Here is a 20,742-nt window from a genome sequence, read left to right as displayed (position 1 = left end):
TTAGAGACAGTGAGCTCAGATAGGAGCTCTGTGCTCATCAGGCCTGACACAGATCAGCTGAGGCACTCTTGATTAAAGCTGGCCGTGCTGCATTGCTGCAGGACCTGATTTCTAGTTGCTGCCACCTGTGTTGAATTTGCCTAGGACTAGTAATGAAAAATTGATTTTTGGATATATTCAGTGGCCTGGATCTGACGGGCAGCAGGGTGCTGTGAGGATTTATACTGGAAGAAACCCTTGAATCTGCCCTGAAAAACGTGTTTGCCCCATGCTGTGTCGGCGTGGTTATGCTGGGAGAAGGGTGCTGACCTTTTGCACTGTACATACAACTATATTTCATTTTGAAAGCTTAATTTCTTGATGGAGAACGTGAATACCCCGTAAAATAAACGATGTATTTGCTGTAACTCTCATCACCTCGAAGGCCTTCGGGAGTGCAGAGCGGCACGAGCAGCGTCCGCCGCCGTCTCCGCGCAGTCTCCGCGCACAGCTCCTCCCGGCCTCCGAGCACAAAGCAGGCTCTGCCGGGCCTCTACCCCGAGCAGCAGCCGGGGCCCAGCGCGGGGCAAGAACTTCGGCCTCCGGCACAGCTCCGCCCCCGGGGTCAGACACCGGGCCCCTCCTGCAAACCAACAGCCGCGGGGCGGGGCCGCGGGGCACACGGCCGCTCGCTTCGGGGCCGGAGGCCGCCGGCCTCGCCTCAGAGCGCCGGGGCGGGCAAGGCTCCCGTCCGCCGAGCGTGGTGCCGCCGGGCCCTGCGTGCGCGATCCCGGCGGGGCGGAGTGAGAGGAGGAGCCGGGGCGGCCTGCGCGACAAAGCCCAGTGCGCAGAAAGCCGGTGACCGGGAAGCGGAACGGTGCCGGGCTGCCGCGGGGCGGGCGGACCCCACCTGAGCCCTGCTGCTCCACCGCTCCTGGGCGGGAGCCGAGCCCAGCCCGGTCCTGCCGCCCTACGGCTCGGGGCGGAGAGCGGGCGGCGCGAGGAGGCGGCCGCGCTGCCGCTAAGCTGCTTAGGGCCGGGCTGGCTGGCATGAGCCTCCCCGGCGGGGCGGCTGCGGGCTGCGCGCTGCGCGGCGGCTGAGGGTGCGGAGCCCTCCGTCGTGAGGAGGGGAGGAGGCGGAGGGGACGTTCCGCTCCTCGGGGGGGAGGAAAATGGGGAACTGCCTCAAGTCCCCCACCTCGGATGACATCTCGCTGCTCCACGAGTCCCAGTCGGACCGGGCCAGCTACGGGGACGGGGCCGAGCCGGATCAGGAGCCGCCGCCGCCATATCAGGTACGGGAGGGGGCGGGGAGCGACGCGGCGGAGCCCGAGGGGACGGGGACGGAGAGCGGCCCGGCCGGGGGGCGGGGAGGAGCCCGGAGGAGCCCCCGGAGCGCTGCGCTGCGTCCGGCCCCGCGGGGCACCGAGCGGAGGGTCCCGGCCGCGGCGCGAGGAGCGCCGCTTTGTTTCCCCGGTCTCGGCGTGGGGCCGCGCGGACCGTGGGGGATACGAAGCCGGAGACGGCGGAGGGGGTCAGGGTCCGCCCCGGGGTCGGAGCCGCCGCGGTCGTCTCCGGATTTGGGTTGAAAACAGAAGGGGAAGGCGCCGAGTTTCCAGCCGTGCCGCTTCCTTTGTTGTCGTCGCGCGGTGACATCACTGTCTGTGCCGCTCTCGGTGCTCCGGAGGCCGCGCGCTCGGCGATGCCCGGCTTTGTCTGCGGCGCTCCGGCAGCGGCTGAACCGGAGTAACTTTTGTGCTGCCGGAGATGCTGTTTCTTTCAGCTGCGTGGGGTTCCAGGAAGGGCTGTTTGGTCTTCTGTCTGCAGGGGATATGTAAATTTACGTCTGATGACGGGCTGGGGAAAAACGCCGGGTGCTCTGTCACGTCCTCGCAGCCGTGGGGTCCCGGCACGGCCCAGTCCTGAGCTCTGCGCTGTGGTGGCCCCGGAAAGGAGGGCACGGAACTCAGGCCTGCGTTTGTCCTCTGCTTCGTCTCCATCCCCGAAGAGGAAACGTACGTGGCTCTGAGCAGGACATGAGCCCTGTCTGAAGGGATCTGTGACAATGACAGGCTCAGATAAATCCTGCGGGGTGGCCTGAGCGCTCCTTAGGGAGGGAGTCATGCAGGAGTTGCAGACCTTAATGTACAATTAACAAAACTGCAGAAAGTATTTAGCAGGGTAGACGCGTAACCTGTGATACTCAACAATCAGAGAAACACCAGCTGTGACAGGAGGTCCCCGGGTTGTTCAGGAGGAGACACAGGCACAGCAGCCTTTGGTGGTGCAGTGGAACCATGCTGGGACTGCCGGGCTGTGCAGAGCTGCTCGCTTTGTGTGAGTACTTAATGACAGAACACACTTCCTAAGATGGGTTATTATTTTTTTTTTCTGACTTCTTAGCAGAGTCTGCACAAGTCCATTAAATGAAAATGCTTGGTGTCAAGGTTTTCGAAAGGTGATGTTCTAAGCCAGTCCTAATTGTCCCTTCTTTGGGACAACTGTGTGTCCCAATTGTTTGGGAATGCACTGTGTTCTTGCTGTAACATACTTATTACTGTCTGTGCTGGTGGCTGTATTCACAGCTGTGCTTTCTGGGAAGACTTTGGTTGCTTGTTGTTTTTTTTGCCGTGGAAAACAACCTGTTGGCTCTTGCAGGAGTTGAGAAATCGCACTGTGCAGGCCTTCTCCTGTCGACTTCAGTGGTGGATAAGTACTCTTCCTCAGTTGCTCGTGCTTTTTTTAAAAATTCTAAACGAAGAACTTCTTGTACGTAAGTGTGAATGGTTGACTGAGAGCACAGTAGACAGTAAAATAAGCAAACTTGCAGACACTTGTTACCATGTGAGTTCATAGCAAAACTCCCCAGCGTGTGGTGGTGTGCATGCAGGCATTCAGCTGTCCCAAACCCCATGCGCTGATCTCAGCAGTTCCCACACACTCACTGTAAGGGGTGTTCTGTGTCACATAGTCAAAAACTGCAGTGGTTTGTGATGACAAAGGACCTTCACCTTCATACTGTGCAGTATTTCACAGTTCACATGCTTTGAGGTTGAAGGGGTTTGTAACTTTGAATTGTTTTAGGGCCAAAAGATGCCGAAGTCAAGCACTGAATTGGGGAGCTCCTGGAGCTCCTTTATTGCTGTAGTGGCAGCAGGATGTCATGGTCTCATTTTAAGTTCCAGATCACAGCTCAGATTCACTGTTAGAAAGGGGAACGTAGGTTTTTTGTCCTTATGCGTGATAAATACTTTCCAAAATGTTTGAATGAGAATTAGTGTGTGTGAGAACACGCAGACCTGCAGAGGATGGAAAGCAAGGAAGAGGATGAAATAAGTTTGATATGATAACTTGTTTGTGGCACCTAGCGCTGTGCACGAGGAGCTGTGGATGATTAACAACTTAAAATCGAGCTGCTGGAACCTCAGCCATAAAATGGCCACATTTGGGTTTGCTTCCTTTGGGTTTGCAGCAACGATGTGCAAACTTCCTGAGCCGCTCTCGCAAGGTATGCAAACAAGCAGAGCAAAGGAAGCTTGCTGGGCTAGGTGCAGCCTTGTAGACAAGGTCTTGCATGTCTCTTTGAGCTAACGTCTGTGCTATCTTGATGTTCAAAATACTTTCTGTGTTTTGGCACGCTTGTGCTGTGGGTGTCCATATGGGAATCTGGTTAAGTAATCATTTTTAAGGTGTTCACTTGTAACTGCAAAATATGCACCCAATAATCTCTTTATTGTTGCATGCCAATTTCCTTTTTATCAGTGAGTGGTACTGAACCTGCTGTATAAAATTCCCTGCTTCTAAAAGTTGAACTGAAAATTGGATTGTCAGTACAGACACATGGAATAATGAGGAATATACCTTCCCTTCAGAGGCTCTGCATATACCTGCCCCTTGTCAATGTGCTGTAAGCTACATGGGATAGCTTAAACAGCTATCCAAACTCATGAAAAAGTGGCCCATTAAAACAGCAGCTGTTTTCCAGTGCATCAAGCTTAAGGGCTAACATGGGACATAATTAAAACACACAGAGAAAAGCGTGTGTTTGTGTGTGGGGAAGGAAGTTGTACTGACAGTTGACCAGCATTTTCATAGGCATGCTGGTTTTGGCTGCCTCCATTTTAGACTCCCGAAATTACAACTGTTTTTCCAAGTGCCGAGCACATGCAACTCCATTACTAACTAGTGAATCTGCTTAGGAAAGAGTTAGTGTTTTTTTTCTCCTGAAGTCCTCAAAATTGAGTGTACTTTCAGGCTCATTTTTCTGTTCCACCTTTGACTACTTTGCCATCTGTTGGCAATATGCTTTCTGCTGCTTTGTCTGCAGAGCTCTGTTTTTACCCAGTTTCTCTTGCCTCTAGTAGTTCTTTGCAACGATGTTATTTTGCAGAACAGATGTGCCACTCCTCTCAGCCCTTGTCTCGTATTTCTCTTCTTCAGTAATTCCTTAACAGCTGCAGAAAATAATTTCTGAATTTACCAAACTTTGAATTTTATTCAGTGAAGTCTGGAATCCATCTTTTCTTCTTGGGTTTCTTAAAGGTAGTGCTGTGAACAATACATGCTGAGATCTTTTTAAAAGGACATACAACGCTTGCTGAACAAGTAAGCTACAAGTGTGACAAGCGCCTGTTCTCAGCATTGACCCTGTGCTCAGAGAAGCACGTTTGAAATGTTGATGTGGAGGACAGGCTGGTGAAATATGTTCTTCCTTTATCTGGGAAGACCTGAAGCTCTGTACCACCCTGTTTGTCTTCGGGGCCCTGATACAGTATTTCAGTGGATATATATATATTTTTTATTTTATTTTTTTATTTGAAGGCAACATTTAAAACCTTACGACCTGGGTAGTTGCTTGATTAGGTAGCAGACACAAAATGAGGTGAGAGATCACAGACATGAGCTGAAGACAGCGCAGTGTGCCCATAAACTTGCAAAAGCTGTTGGCAGCAGCAGGTTTTGAAAATGCAATTTGGGATATCTTGTGGCTTCTTTTAAATTGAAGTTGCAGCAATGGCCTCCTCCAGCCTGCTCTGTGGGCATCGTTGGTGTTCACTGTGCTCTTGTCCTGGTCCGTCTGTGCTGCTGGGCTTCCTTCTGCCTGTGCCTGGATCTCTGTGCAGTGCCCTGCCAGTCCTGCAACCTTGGTGGAGTGTTCCTTACGTGAGAAAGTCCTCTGTTTGAACAGTCATTGGCTGTCCTTGATATAGTCTGCTGCATTTGTGTGAGACTTGCCACCGTGTATGTGCGTGTTGGGTGTATTTTGCTCAACAGACCACAAAGTTTTTATGATTGCCTTGTCGTGACTTATGTTATGACTTAACTAATACACAGGTGTTCTGATGCTGTCCTCTCAAAGGTATGGTAATTGATATGGCTAAATGTTGCAATCCCAATTCATTCTGCTACAGCAATTGCACCTATTCACAGAAACGTGTGCAAAATTCTCTTGGGCCACAAATGAGCTATTTGTCATCAGTGATGGCATATATTTTGTGAGAGCAATCCCAGTGGCGTAACGTTCTGCTCTCCATGTGGCTGTGTGAAGCCAGAACTGTTGGGGTGTGTTGGGACAGTGTAAGAGGAGGAAAGTTGCAGTGAGAAAGATGCTGCATGCTGAGTGCTGCAAGCCATGGGAAGAGCAAAACCAAGGCCCAAACCAACTATAGCCATTCTATGTAAGAGAAATGAGTGTATTAACAATTGCACGTGCAGGTCTTGTCCTTCATGTTGTGCTGGAGGCATGCATGAATTGCAGTTGCATCTGTGGATCTGAACTGAAATAGTGCTTCACCTCACTGCTCTGCTTTGTGATGGAACAGGGAAAGGACTGCAGGCAAGAGTGTCTGTTTGTGTGGGGCTGTCTGGGGCCTTCTGGCACCATGAGCACAGGTGGTGATCAGCTTCAGCGAGAAGAGGAAGTGAAGTTTTCTGGGGTGCCATATGTAAATTGCTTTATAGGTAATAGTTACTTTAAAAAAAAAAGTGCACCTGTATTTGCTGTCTTAATGCATGTTGGTTGTGGCATCAGGCTGGCTGGTTGGTGCTCCCTTCCACCTTGTTGGTGAAAAAAGCTGCTGGAAGGAGGGGAAGGAAGAGGAGCCTGTAGATAAAGGATACCAGATAGTGTCTTAAAGGTAGGTAACTTTTATGGCATAATATTGAAGTTACCCTGTTATAAATTGTTCTTTATGAATTTTGGCTGAATATTGGAATTTCTTGCTGTTGAGTCAGCAGTGGGTGAAGACCCGTCCCTAGCCATTTTGACCAAAAGGTTTTGCAATAGGTGTTTTGAAAAGAAGAGAGGGAGTTCATAAGCTCATTTGACAGAATCCTGGTTGATCCACTGCATGCATTTCTCCAAGAAATGGCAAAGTTACACTGAGGTTTTACGCAAGGTCTGTCGCTGTCTGCTGTGACACTCTTCATCCCTTCAATAAAGGAAGGAAGCTTGGCTTAATGAACACTGACATTGACCCTTTCAACATTTCTAGTTAAACAGGTTGTGGAATATAAGGTCGAGAAGATAAAAATAACGCTGCTTGCTTGTGACAGACTTGTATCTTCCAGCCTTTGTGCTCAGCCTTACTGTTGCCACCCCACAGATGTGCACAGAAACCTATTTATGTTTTGAGGAGTTAATGGTCTGTGGAACGAACTAAAGCAAATCAGCCGTGACTTTTCTGTGAGCTAATGAAAGTGTTCCTAAGAGACCAAAAAATTTCAAAATGAGCAGGTTTTTAGGGATGTTGTGAAAAAAAAGCTAGCCATTTTTTGACTATAAAAGGCAAAACAAGCTCCAGTTGAGGTTGAGATTGCATGAAAAAATTGCCGAGATGCCATGGAAGTCTCATCAGTGAGATATGCAGGTAGATACGTGTTCTTGGAAGATGCTATCTGCTGTATGGTTCTGCCAGCCTTCTGGCTGCCTGCAGCAGCAACACGGCCTGGCAGAGCTAGTTCCCACACAGCCCCATGGTGGGCACTGCTGGAGCTGGCGTGCAGCTTCCTGCTGGCTGAAACAGAGACTTGGGATAATAAAAACATAAGTCACTCGAGCAGCCTGGCATAAGCTGTGGTTGTTCTTAGTTCGTTCAGTCTGACGTTTAGCTTGTAACTTTTGGCAAATCGCATAACTGCTCTGTGCTTTGGTTTCCTCGTCTGTAAAATGAGGAGTAATAAAGCTTATCTTTAGTGCAGACATGCTTAGTAAATTAATTCATGTTTGTAAAGTGTTCTGCAATAATTTGATTTTAATAAAATGGTATTCTGCCGTTACAAAATGAACCTCTGCAGGAATTTGCAACAAATTATCTGCTGTGGAGAGGGAGCTTTATCAGAAGATCAGTTTAAGACGAGATATCTCTTAAAATCTGTTGTGGAATCTGATAATTTAGGATTTGTTTGGCAGAGCAGATGCTTCCAGATGCTCAATTAGGAGAAATGAAGAGGCAGTGGAGACGGTAATAAGAAATTCTGCCTAATCAGGATAATGAATCTTCATTATCTGGGGAGCTCTAGTGTTCTTTGAGGCAAGCCAATCCTAACAGACCATCCGGCCCTCCCCAAACCCAGGACCACCTTGTATCATGGAAGGTTCCTGGGTGTGCATCTGATTCATTGGTGCATGTTACTGGTACTGATGTTACTAACTGTACATCTGGAGTTGAGTTTTAGAACCACGGAAAATAAGCTAGTTCTGTGTTCTGAAGAGATAATGGTTTGTGGAATGGACTAAAGCAAACCAACTGTGACTTTCCTATGAGCTAATGAAATAATTTCCAAGAGACCACGGAGTTGTAGAGAGTGGTTGTTTTATTTACCAGCCCTCTGTAGGAATCCCTGTTGGCTGCGCCATTTCTCAACAACGAAAAAGAAAGTTAGAATGCTGGTGGCCACGGTCCCTGAGCAGCAGCATGGGCAAACAGCAGATGCATGCAGCAACTGGAGGAGAAGATGAAAGAGCTTTCCTTTCAACCACACTTGCGTCAGCCAAATCACAACCAGCTGGTTTATTGCACTGGATGTTTCTGCTGAGCCATCAGAAATCTCACACACGCTCCCTGCCTCACACACATGCACATATGGAACCATACTGAAGGCTGGTTTGATTGGTGAGCATTCACATCCTGCCTGTGTTCAGCCACTGGCTTAGTCTCGAGGTGATGTAGACCTGTACTACCTGGGGGAGGACTGAAACTGGGGGAGGAATGGGAGAAACTGTGACTCAGGAAAATCAGTTCTTGTAGTCCCAGCGTGCAGCAATGAATGCGTGGGCTGCTATCCTTGTGGCACTGAGTCTTGTTTCCTGGGACTGTGTTTCTTTGGTCACCAGAGCAGCCTTTGTGACCTTCTTACTTTTTCCCCACCTGGAGCAGTGGGTATGTGTGGAGGCACAGCTCAGCAGCAGTCGCTGTACTTTGTTCCTTGAACTCAAAGGCCAAATAACCATGCAGAGATGGCCTTGTCCTCAAAGATGAATCTCAGCTGGCTGAGTTTTTCAGACTAAGCCCGTGTGCCATTAGAATTTGGACTGCAAAGACAAGTCTTAGGAGCATCAAGGAAATGCCTGTTTTATGACTAATAAAATGTAATGAAGCTGCACAAACATCCAGTGTATGCAAAAAAAAAACAAACAAAAAACAAAAAACCCCAACCAAACATTTGGTGCTGTTTTGGACAAAGGCAGGGAATCAGTTGTCCTGCAGCCTCAATTAAACTGCTGATTTTTGTCAGATATTTCCAGTTTCACAGAATCCCATGTTCTAACTTTTGATATGGCAAAACTAATTTAAAAAGAAATGGCCAACTAGATTGTAACTCAGACATATCTGCGTAGAGAATCCATCCAGCACCTACTGAGCTACTGTCCGACTATACAATTTCCCCACGGCACTCACCACTATTGCTTTATGTGACTCCCAATGATTTGTATACAGACTCTAGCCCTAAGGAAACAGAGCAATATTTATCTGGCTTTATTTATTCCCATAAGTAGTTTGGGAGACAAATCTCTTCTGAGTCAGCGTGCGCATGTTGCAGAATTGGATGAGGCTGGCTGCTCTTGCCCTCTTTTACAGCTGCAGGAGATGTATCTAAGAGATCAAAGTGCATCAGATTCCATTATTTCAGTATCTACAGGACAGTATAATGCATGACTGCTCTGGGACGATGCCTCTGTCTGGCTTATTCATCATTGTAATTAAACCCAGATACAGAGTTTGTTCTGTGCTGAACATTAATCGCAGTGCTTTATGAACACAGTTGTTGAAATTGTAATTCAGACACGGTATAACATTGCAGTATAGGTGAAGACCAATATTTATTTTGCCTGAATAAATTCCTTCCATTTGAATTTCAGAGAGAGAGCAGTGATTGCTCCCAGGTTTTGAAGAAACAACTGTAAGAATTGCTGGACTACAGACCTTCCAAACTGCTAAACTGGTTCGTTCTGTGATGTTGCCTAACAGAAAGCAGTTAACTGCTGTATTCGGTGGAAACTTCATAAAAGACTGACTGGCAAACAAATGCTGTAAATTCAAATTTAGTAGAGACAAAAATTAACATCTTAACACTTGCAGACTTTATTTTTTGCTTGTTAACAGTGCTTGCTGTTGCTCGTTTCTGTTGCTTTGGAATTTCTCTTGGTTGTGTTCTGTTCAGGTATTATGATTTGTATTGCAGTTGCATCCATCTGTCTTCAGTTTAGCTGATGAGATATGACTAAGTCATTGCTTTTAGTGTCTGCTTCATGAAGCTCTGTGACACTGTCTTTATTTTAGGACCTTACAGTGGCTGTGGATTGTGGTGTGGAGGGTGACATTCTTGGAAGTATGTTGTCTGTGGAAGGAAACAACGCAACTTTTAAATCTGAAGCAAAAATGCTTAATTAACTGTATGAATTCATTTTTAGGTTAATGGCCTTTACCTCTTACACCCAGGGCCTGCAGCTCCGCCCTGACTGCAGGTAGTGCTGTGAGAATGAATCCCTTGGAACAGATTCATATGGTAACTCATGTGGAGCTCTGCTATTTATAGAATTCTCCCAGCCAGTCATCAGCAAGGACCGAAACCGAGGTGCAGAAAAAGATGTTTTCATTATGTCTGCGTTTAGACAAACTGTCTGGAATTTGTAAGCATTCAGGTTGTGTTTGCTTGCGTTACTGTGCAGCTAACCTACGGAAAATGTTTGCTGAAGAGCGCCATTCCTTTTGTATATAGTGGCTTTATTGATTTCCAGGAGGTGGGGGTTGGCACTGTAGTAAATGTATAATTAGTTTTATTCCGCAAAATTGTTCTGTAGGATCTTTTAGGAAAGAAAAAAATAGTATCCACTTGCATGCAAATACAATTTCATGCTCCAAGTGATCTTGGCTTTCCTCTATAAACAGTAATCTTTCCTTTGTTTGTAGAGTAGCTTGCTATTCCTCCCTCCCAGCAGAAGCAAGGCGACCCTGGTTTGGTGCTTCCTGGGGAAGAGCTCACCTCACCCTATGTGTAGCTTCTCCTGAAGTCTCTTGATGTGGCTGAAGTTGTCACCTAGTTGGATCTGGTGAACTGGGGAGAACAGAGCTGTAGTTCTATGCCGAGGCAGGAAGTTGGGGCATGTTATCTTTCCTTTCATTTTGGTCTGTGAAATACAGCTTATGGGTGCATTGCTGTCCAGAATATGCTGTAGTGAAGGTAGGGAGGGCTTTCAGACTGCCAGCTGTAGTAGTTTGCTGTCTCTTTCAGCTCTGTGTTATCTTAGTGTGCTGCGGATGAATAATGACTAATTCACTCTTCATTAAAACGAGGGTTGGATCAAGTGTGTATGCTGGCAAGAGTTCTGCAGTGGACTCAGAGTGTGTGGGGCTCGGTGCCTGCTTCTCCACTGCCCTTCTTCTTGGAGATTCCTCTACGTACTTGGGCTGCAGCTGCGGTAGTTTTATATAAGAAGTGAAAACTGGGAAAGTGGTAGTAACAGCCGTGTAACACGTGCTACCAAACAGGTTGTTGGTGTTGAGGGATCAGACAAATGCTTCCATTTCAGAATAACTAGTCAAGCAGCCAGAGAACTGCAGGCAGAAGGGAATTCACCCATCCTTTTGTCAGGATAAGACATTTTCTTAGTATAGAGGAGTTAGTCTGATTCAGTGTGTCAATATCTGGAGCTGTTTGGGCTTCTGCAGTGTTTCTAAGGACAGAGGGGTACTTCTGTGGCTCTTGGGAAAGTGCTGCTGATGAAACCGAATGCTCCTGTCCTGGGGCCTTAGCTACACCAGGAGCAGATGCCAATTGAAACCATCCGTGCCCCTGTGTTAGTGCGCTACACGTTGTGCATGTGGGGGAAATGAGAATCTGTGTTCATTTAACTTGATTTAATACAGGATTCTGTTCCACAACTTAAAAATAACGTCTTTGACAGGCTGCACTGGGGAGCAGATGCAGCTGAGGCCAAGGAAAAGACTTGGAGGCTATCTCCTATACTCAGGATACCACAGGTTGAAACCAAGCTAAAATACACATTGCCTTGTGAACCTCTTCGTGTGCTGCCACGATTCTGACACCAAGAAGCCTGACCTCGCTATTTGCTGATGCCAGAATGGCTAGTTTTGCTTTTCCCCCATTTTCCATTTGCAGCCGTGCACTCCACGCTCTTTGTGGTGGCTTTGGTGCTTATCTGATCCCTCCGTGCGTCAGCTCACACCATTAAAGCATCCAAAACAGGTTCGCTCTCTTACTTTCTTCCTGTCAGCTTAGTGAACCGAACTGACTTCCTGTAGGAGATTGGATTTATCTGTACTCTGTGCAATCCATATATTCAATTTTTCTTTCTGACATCTCTGGAAAGGTCTGAAGGTGCCAGCTATTAGATGTGTGCTGTTTCCACAAAGTGTTACAGCATTTTTGGCTTCTCCATAGTGCAATTAAGAATGTGCTTGGACTTAACTGCATCCTGGAGTATGCATAGGGTGAAGGCTTGCTGCTGGTTTGGAAAGTGAGTGCACTGGGAATGGTCTGAATGTGAAGTGCAGCCTCAGTTTGCCATTTGTAATGATAGAGGGGCAGTGATTACTGTGAAGGAGTTAAGCTACTTCAGGACAAATGTCCGATGTAGGCAAAGCCTTGATTCTGTTTTTCTTAATTGTGATTTCCTGTTTAAAAACAAAACAAAAAACCCAACCCACTTAATAAAAAATATTCATCTACCATGACTGCTAAAGTTTAGGTGCTTTCCTGTCCTTTTTTTTTTTTTTTTTTTTAAGCAACTTTGCTGAAGTTACCCAGCAGTTATGGGCATGTTTTAAGTACAGGAATCAGTGAGGACTTTCACAGCCTGCCCTTGCTGTGCAGCAAGCTGCTCTCCCATGGGACACGAATGATTACAGTAACATCATTCATGTGCATTGCGGGGTGCTGCAGTGCCTCCTTCCACACACAAGCCTTCCAGTTATTACTGTGTGGATTGTTTCCAAAGTCTGAATATAACTTGGCAAGCTTTGTCTGTACTGTTAAGAGTTTGATTACCTTTGTGTGTGTGTATGTGAGGACTGCCGGGGTATGTGGCTTCTAATGCAACAAGCTCCCTGTTGTCTAAAATGTTTAGAATTAAGACATTATATAATTATACCAAGGTAGAAGCTAATGTAGCCACATCAGTTTGTTGAATCCTAGAGCTAAGTCAGGCCAAGAGCAATTTTTGGCTTGACCTGCAGGAAAGGCCCCCAAGCCACAGCCAGCCTTCCCCAGCTGCAAGCACCACCTTGCAGAGCTATGAGTTGTCTTTCAGTGGAACCCACTGCTGCTTTCCTTGCTTTCTTTTATAAAATATGCTGGCCAGCTTTCAGTTTGAATACAGTAATACATTCTGTCCAGCTGAAATGCAACTATTTACATTAGACCAATAGTTATCACCCTGTCTCTTAGAAAGACTTAAGTAATGCACCAAACCAAAGTAAGATAGCTATATGTATTATATATATATATTTTAAATCCTAGAAGTAGAATGCTTACTGTGTTGCAGCAGCAAGGTGCCTGCGTGTCAGCGTGGAGCATAATAATAAATAATAATGTGTATTTGTTCACTTGTGTCATGGGCCAAGTTCTCCCCAGGCAGCTGCTGGTGCAGTGCAAGCAGCAAAGCAGGTCTGTAAAGCTGGAGGTTGCCACGTGTGGTAGGACTTCAGTGACTGTACTGCCAGAAGGATGGGCTTCCCACAGGTCTGTTCTCGGCCCCACCTTTCTCCTGCCTCTACCTGCAAAGTGTCCTGCAGGGTCTGAGCAAAAACCTTGGTGCTTCTGCTGCAGGTGGTTTCCACTTTTGGGCTATCAGGAAGCCAGCAGGGATGAGACCAGGTCTGTTGCTGTTTTATGTCCTGCCCTGTCCTTGGGAGAAGGGGAGGAAGAAGAGCTCGTGTGCTCTTGAGCTCCAGCTGTGTGCTGAACATGAGCCTACCCAACCTGCGTAAGCTTTGTAGCTGGGTTGGGTGCAGTAAGAAATGTCAGAGCACAGTGGTGAACCGAAGGTAGCAGTGGCTGTGGAACAGGCTAATTCAGTGGGCACTGGAACACACTCTATAACCAGATCAGAAAACCAAAGGCATTTCTCAGCAGTTGTCTTGATTGCCAGAACTAGTAGCACAGAATGATTTTATTAAAAAACTGCTCATTCTGGAAGCTTTTCTTTTGTTAGCATCTTAAACGTCCAGGTAGAATTGCTCCTGACAGTGTCTGCAGGCATTTATTATCACTTCAACAAAATGAGGCTCAGATTTAATAAGCACCACCTTCTCTATTTTGTTTAGATTGCATCGGGTTAGATACAAGCATTGCTGTTAGTCATTAGACTACATCATAGCTTATATTAACTTGGATAGCAGACCTTTTTGGTCTGAATTCTTGTCTTCTGGGATACCTCCTTTCCTACAGGCATTAGAATTAGAATTTGCATATTAGTAAGTATGAATAGCTCTGTGTGTGATCAGTGAAGTTATTTTCTGCAATATGCATGTTATATGTGCTGTAGGATGTTATTTTATGGATTTTATGTTGTACGTGTTATTCTATGCAATGCTTACAAGAAGCTGGTCAAGTTCTGCCCTTACCTCTCCTAAGGAGAGTCTCTTATCAGCAGGGAGCTAAAGCTCAAGAAGCTATTTCACATCTAGATATTTACGGCCAACTTGCACTTGTTATTCTTGTACCCAGTAGATCTTGTTTTTCCTTTCCCAATGTTTACCCTCCTGATTTATTTAGAGATCAATCTTAAATACCTTTCAGCCTTTGTTTTTCTAGGCTAAAGCTTCTATTTTTATTTTGCTTGTCAGTGGGCATAATATTCAAGAAACTCAGTTTTCCTAAAAAACTGAATCTTGTCTGATCCATGGTCACTGAAACTTAAAAAAGAATAGAAACCAGGCATGTTTTAAGTGATGGAGGAATCATTGCCTGATTGCTCAGCGTCTTGCAGTGAATTTTGACTGATAGTGGAAGTAATAGAAACGTTCAGGTAAAACTTGCAGAACGTGCAGCTCAGGGATCCACAAGGCAATCCACCTCTGCTCTTTCTCATAGCTGTGACCTTCTCTCACTTGAGTAAACTGGGTTATACTGTTCTGGACCTGACCAGGAGCACAGCACTGTGTGAACCCCTACTGACAAAGCCAGGACCAGACCTGTGTGGTATTTCAAGGCTAATTTCTGTGCAAAGCCTCACCTGAGCAGTGATAGTTTCTTTAAGCAAATATACCAGTCTGAAAGTGCCACATAGGCAATTCCTGTATGGCTTTCAGCAGATCTCATTTGAAGCCATCAGGCTCCTTCCTACCAGAGCACACAGGTCCAGCTGTGCCAAGCTCTTTTCTGCCCCCAGGTCAGTTCTGGAGCTGCCCGCTTCCCAGGTGACCATTTTGTTTCTTCTGCTGCTGCCTGATGCAAAGCAAGTGGAAGAACAGAAGCTGCAGTGACTTTGTGTCTTTACTGCAGTGGAAATTTGCCTGTAGGAAAGGAGGTATCCCAGAAGACAAGAATTCAGACTGACTTTATTACCTTGCCTATTAGCTGAGGGATGACTTGGGAAATCTGTGATGTCCCCAGGGAAGCAGTCCACCTAGGTTACTTTATGATGCAACTGTCCTCTCTCCAAGAGATGCTTTTAGGATAGGTGTCCTTTTGGAAGCTATCCAGTAAGCTGAGAACAAAGTTGCTACTGAAATTGGTACCTATCTTTTTGTTACTGTATTTAAATCCACAAGAACAAATACAGCAACAGCTTTCTTCCTCCTTGGTGTCAGTGCACCCAGCCCGGTGGGATGGAGGAGTGCTCAGACAGACACACTCCTCTAGTAAGGTTCCAGCTTTGCTGGGGTTTGTTGGAACAGCTCGTAATTAAATCAGCCGTGGTCTCCCAAGTTCTGTGGTAATGCTGAAAAGGGATTTGTGGTTGCAAATACTTCATGAAAGCTCTGCTGACAGAGTACAGCCTAGCAAATAAGCTTAAATAACGTAGAAAGATAACTAAAATATTTCTGCAGTAACTGAGCAGCAGTGTTTCTGCTCCTACAGTTGGAATCCCAGCAAAAAGTTTCCCATCTGTTCTTTTTTTTTTTTCTTTTCTCCTTCTCTTTAAGGCTCTCTAGCTATTACCACTTACCTGTAGCCACACTGTAATGACTCCTGAGTAACAAGGTGTATGCTAGGCCAAATGCCATGAATTAGAGAACTCCCAAGGCTTTCTGGATTGCTGTTTGGCTGTGGCTGTGTTGTTTCTTTGTTTTTGACATAACAAATGGAGTACCTCTGGTCTTACTGTCTGAAAGCTTTCCATCTGTAGCTCAGTGTTACTCCCTGTTGGTATTTCGACATGACTGGAGCTTGTTTGTGCCTGGCAACATTTCCCTTAGTGATCCAGTGGCTTGTAGCAGACATCCCAAACATTAGGGCAGGAGAATAAGATAAGTGGAAACATTTCCTTACATCTTCATAATACTTTGAAGGAGTGTTGGTGGCATAATGTCCCATGCTGTGTGTGTCCACACCAAAAACACTGAGTGCATCACCTGCATGAGAGCTGTGCCTCAGCACGTGGCCGGGTGGGATTGCAGTGGGATTTCATTCTTAGCCCCAGCCCTGGGGTGGCTTTGTGTTTAGCACCAGCTTAGATGTTCTGGTGCACTTTCTGTCTCATGAAGAGCCCGTGGTAGCACAGGGATGAGCTCAGGCCGTGTTGGGTATTTCCAGTTTTGCAGCTGTTCACATGTGGGTATTTCAGGGTAAGATAGGCCTTTGTCTTCCTGCCCGGCAGCCCGTATTCAGCCAAATGACCTCTCTGTATTCAAAGCCTTCCTCTTACACAGCTTTCTGGCTCAGAAGGGCCTTTCAGCACACACCTCACTTGCACTGAAGCCCATGGCCTGCTGCCTGCACATCTCCCGGGGTCCTGTGGTGCCTTCCAATCGTGTTCATGTGAGCAAGCATGTCAGTGGGTCAAATGCAAGTGTTTGGGTGCAGGAGCTGCCTGCATCGAGCAGCACATCTCTGATTGCAGTGGTGGTGCAATGGCGTGTGGTGTGCCTAGTTCCATCAGTGTGCTGTTGCTGTAAGGCCTCCAGATTTCCTCCAGGTAGCTGGTCTTACTGTAAGTAAGGCTGTGGCTGCTTTCCGTGAAAGCATGTGTAAGCAGGGCAGCGGGCTGACTAAGAGCAGCCTGGACTGACAACAAGACACCATGGCCTCCAATCTTCAGCGGTGCTTTTTCTGTGTCAAACAAACATGGGTGAGATCTAAAGAAGAGCATGTAAAGAAATAACAGACTCAAAATGTTGCTTAGAGAAGAGGTTGCCTGTATGGTTGCTGAAGGACATCGTAGCTTATTCATTTGTGCAATAGAACGTACGCAGAGCAGCCTGGCTGCTCCAGTGACTGAAGGCATTTTGTATGCAACTGTAAGAAGGTGTGTTTTCTGGTGACAGGCTGGGGATGGCCCCGTGTTCATTGACTGCCTCTGTGCATTGCAGACTTGAAAATAAGTAGGAAAAATACGTTCTGGAAGTACTTTGCTTGTATAACTGAGTCCTGAGAGAGCTATTTATGATTTTTCTACCTGTTCTTGGCACAGGCGTTTTTTCTGTTAGAAGTGGTTTGACAGTTGGATGAGATCACGCTTGGATTTGTGCCCTGCAAGCTAAAAATGCAGAGTCACTGCTTGTGAGGACAAGACTGAGCTGGAAGAAAATAGAAACGTTGCCCTTGTGTTGGCTGCTAATACTGCATTGGGAAGGGGAGCAGCTTCATAAAGCTTTAAGACAGCTTAGTTTTTGTCCAGTCATTCCTTGCCTTTAGATGGTGTACTACTTTAAAATAACCCAAGCGAAGAAACAACAGATGTAGCAATAATCATTGATGCCTGAGACATTCCCCTCAGATTGATAAATGACAGCAGAGATGAGCTGATAGCCGGAAGCAGTGCCTCTGGCCATTCACTCCTGCTGCTTATTAACTCATAGCTGAAATAATTAATGTTATTATCAAATGGCACTAAACGAATAGCCAGATCGCCTTTTTTGTGTGTGTTCTTTCTCGCAGAAGTGTGACGTGGGAGTGCACTTGGGAGAGGTGACAGCCTCCTCACAGTGCGATGCTCCGGACTGCGCGTGGGCATCGCTGACGAAAATCCTTGGTATGCAGCAGTGGTGCTGGCAGTGCTGCCTGATCCAAACCCTTTGCGCTGCAGCTCAGAGTGCTGGAGAAGCAGCAGATGTGCCTTGCTGGCTGCCCAAGGCTGGGTAGGAGGGAGGTGGGTGATGGCAGGGTGATGATGGGGACACATCTCCAGGCTGGCGTGCTATGGTGACACAAGGGACAGCTGTTCAGGGAGGCTCCTATTGCACTGACCCCAGTGCATGGCAGGTGTGGTGTGTCCTTCACATATCTGTGGCTTTGCAACAAGCTGATGGAGAAACATGCTGGGGAAAGCCCTATGGTTAAGCTGTTGCCAAACCTAGCATGACTGTGTGCTATTATTGGCCTCGGAAGGCTGCTGGGTCCCTCTGCAAGTCCCTATTTGTGGCCTTGGCTCAGGTTTTGAGTCATATGCGTTGATCTCAGGGGCACACACTTTGTATTAGACTGAAACACTTTGTATTTCTAATGCTCTGTTGAAATTCAGATGCAATTAAGGCAATAAAAATGGCTGCAGATCTGAGTGTGCCATCAAACAGCCAAGGTGTGGCAGCTTCCTGCTTGAGCGAGCACTCGTAATTGAAGATGATTTTGTTAAAAATGTAATTAAAATATTTCAGATTGAGTACAAGGCTATGGTCAGGTGAAGTGTATTGCAGGTTCCTGAGTTTTGGAACAAACTCTGCTGTCATGGGTTGCCGTGCTGGCTGGCATGACTCAAAGCAGGTGCCACACACCAGTTGTGTCTCTGTGCTGTAGCAGAACCATTGGTTTGCTCTCCTCTTGCTGTAGGCTGTGGATGGTATCCCACCATCTTGGACTCAGTGCTGCGGGGCCTGATGGAAATGTCTTCCGCACTTCTGTTCTGCTTGCCTTGTCTGGAGAAGCCCTTGCTCCCAACCATTGCAGGTCAGTGCAGCTTGGCTGAAGTGCTCTTGACCTGCTCCCCTGGTCAGGGAATGTCTCTGGCAGGCTCTGCCAAAAGCATTCTCATGTGTTGCCCCTTTTTCTTACGTGGGGAGGTGGGAAACAGACTATTTATAAAAAGGCAAATTATCTGAGATAGCTGACGTTGATCTGTTTTCATTACCGGTGTTACCTCTTGCCATAGGCTAAAGTAACACCTCCCAGAAGACCATACTTGGGTGATATTGTTCCAGTTCTACCTGCTGTATCTGTGTCTGCCCTGCTTTAGGAGCTTGCTGTATGAGGACTTGGATCTGATGCTGTTTGTGGATATCCGTTAAAACTTGTTTTGGATGAGGCCATTAAGCTGCGTTCTGGGTGGCCCTGTGTGCCTTGGGAATATGGTTGCCATACCACTGAAAGGTAATGCCCAGATAACGCATGCCCTGATCATCTTACATCTTACAGATGAGATCACTCTTCACTTGACATCGCCAATCCTTTGATGTCGTGCCCACTATATACTTCTGAAGTCCATTCCTATTTTTGCATTGGAATGAGCGATATTTTCCTGCTCTGTGTTATTGTGTTGCTAATAGGCCAGACCAGCTCTTGTAATGCACACTGAAATATACATAGACATGTCTCAGATTTACACGTGGAAGCACAGCCTGTACATATTTATACTTCAGCTGTCCTCCCCTGATGGATTGCTCATGTCTTTGGTGCACGTGTATTTTCATGTTTGCTATTTTGGCCCTTTTCCGTTGCTATTCCTCTTAGCTAATTAGAACTGACTGCTGTTACTTTGCTGCCTTGTTCCTGGAGTATACTGAGAATGGCTGAGTTCTTAGAATCTCCTTCAAGCAGAGGTAACCAATTGCCAAAAGGTACATTTTAGCATTCTTGCTATTTCTTAAGTGTTCAGGGTCAATATTTTGGGATTGTCTGAAAGCCCTGAGAGGGGAGTGCTGGTTCCCAGCTTTTCCAGGCACTGCAGTGTCTGCAGTCAGTGATAAGTGTTTGCTTTTGAGGAGGTGGGTCAGAACAGTGCCTGCACTGCCGACGATGGGAGCCACTGTAAAGGAGATGGCAGGACTGGTATTTCAGAGGCAGCGCTGTGTTAGATCACCTTGGGTCACCCTCATCCCCACGTGCTTCTGGGAGGTGAGCAGGGGCTACTGGTGCTCGGCCTGGCCCACAGAAGCAGGTGTGTGAGCTTGGGGCTTTTGTCAGAGCCTCCCAGTGCTGCAGGCAGTGCATGGGACACGGCGTCTGGAGGCTGACAGGTGTGCTGGGACAGAGCCTCTGTGCTGTGCTGCACCCCGGCCTGGCATCAGGAGAGCATGCAGTGATCAGCCCTGCTGCTTTTAGCCTTGATCACTTTGGTTTACACTAGAAACAATTGCAATGATTGATGCCTTACCCTTTCCAGAACGTAAATAGGCGTCTGCAGGAAGTGCGAAGGATTCCTGTGGGTTAGTGTTCTGTCAGCCCCTCCCTCGCAGCTCTGCTGTGTTTCCCCCATCTTGTGCTTGAATGCAGCCTTCAAAGAAACCCTTAACTGGATTAGTTGTTTTCCAGCTTTTTGGCTAACCTTTATTTTTGCCTCCTGCTCACTGGCAGTGAGTGAGTGGGACACAGCAGGTTTGCTTTGGACCCTTCAGGCAGAGGCAGCCTCACCATGATCTTCAGCCTCTTCCCCTTGTTCTCTAGGACTCAGTTTCTCAGTTCTAGTTTTTTTCTGCCCAAAATGTCATTTGTTGTGAGATCTGCTCCTCGTTCTCCCAGCAGCCATCTTGCTCGAAGTGCTGTGTATATACAGTCATGCTGCTGTAACAGCCGCCTCTGCTTGCCAGGCCTGAGAGGGGCTTTCTGCAGAGATAACCACTTGGTGCGAGGAGGAGAGGATCTGTGCCAGCAGTGCAGATGTTGCTGTTTGCATATGGGTGAGGATGATCTGTGTACATGTGGTTCTGCTGGCACCAGCTGCAGCAGGGGCTGCTCCGTCCCCAGCTGGCTGCTCTGCTTCGTCATCCTTGGGGTGCAGCACTCTGCGTGCCCCTAAGTAATGTCTGGGGCAGCTCTCCTTCCTGGTTCTGCTCTCTGCCTCAGCTTGACAGAAATGTGTGGATCTCTGTAAACTATTTGTGGATATTTTCCCTCCACATATAAAAATAACCTTTTAAAATAAAC

The 20,742-nt window shown here is 47.0% G+C and overlaps 1 protein-coding gene across 1 annotated transcript in view; it reads left to right on the top strand.

The window, feature by feature from the left end:
• Positions 1-852: 852 nt before the first annotated feature.
• RNF11 (ring finger protein 11) overlaps positions 853-20,742 on the top strand; it is a 26,392-nt gene continuing 6,502 nt past the window's right edge. The window contains exon 1 of the mRNA XM_048946260.1: positions 853-1,274. Coding sequence (XP_048802217.1) covers positions 1,152-1,274 — 123 coding nt within the window. The 5' untranslated portion in view covers positions 853-1,151. The remainder of the gene's footprint in view (positions 1,275-20,742) is intronic.

The sequence above is a fragment of the Lagopus muta genome, chromosome 5, assembly GCF_023343835.1.
Source record: "Lagopus muta isolate bLagMut1 chromosome 5, bLagMut1 primary, whole genome shotgun sequence".
Lineage (NCBI taxonomy): Eukaryota > Metazoa > Chordata > Aves > Galliformes > Phasianidae > Lagopus > Lagopus muta.
The sequence above is the reverse complement of the archived record's forward strand: the minus strand, read 5'-3'. Positions and strand labels throughout refer to the sequence as shown.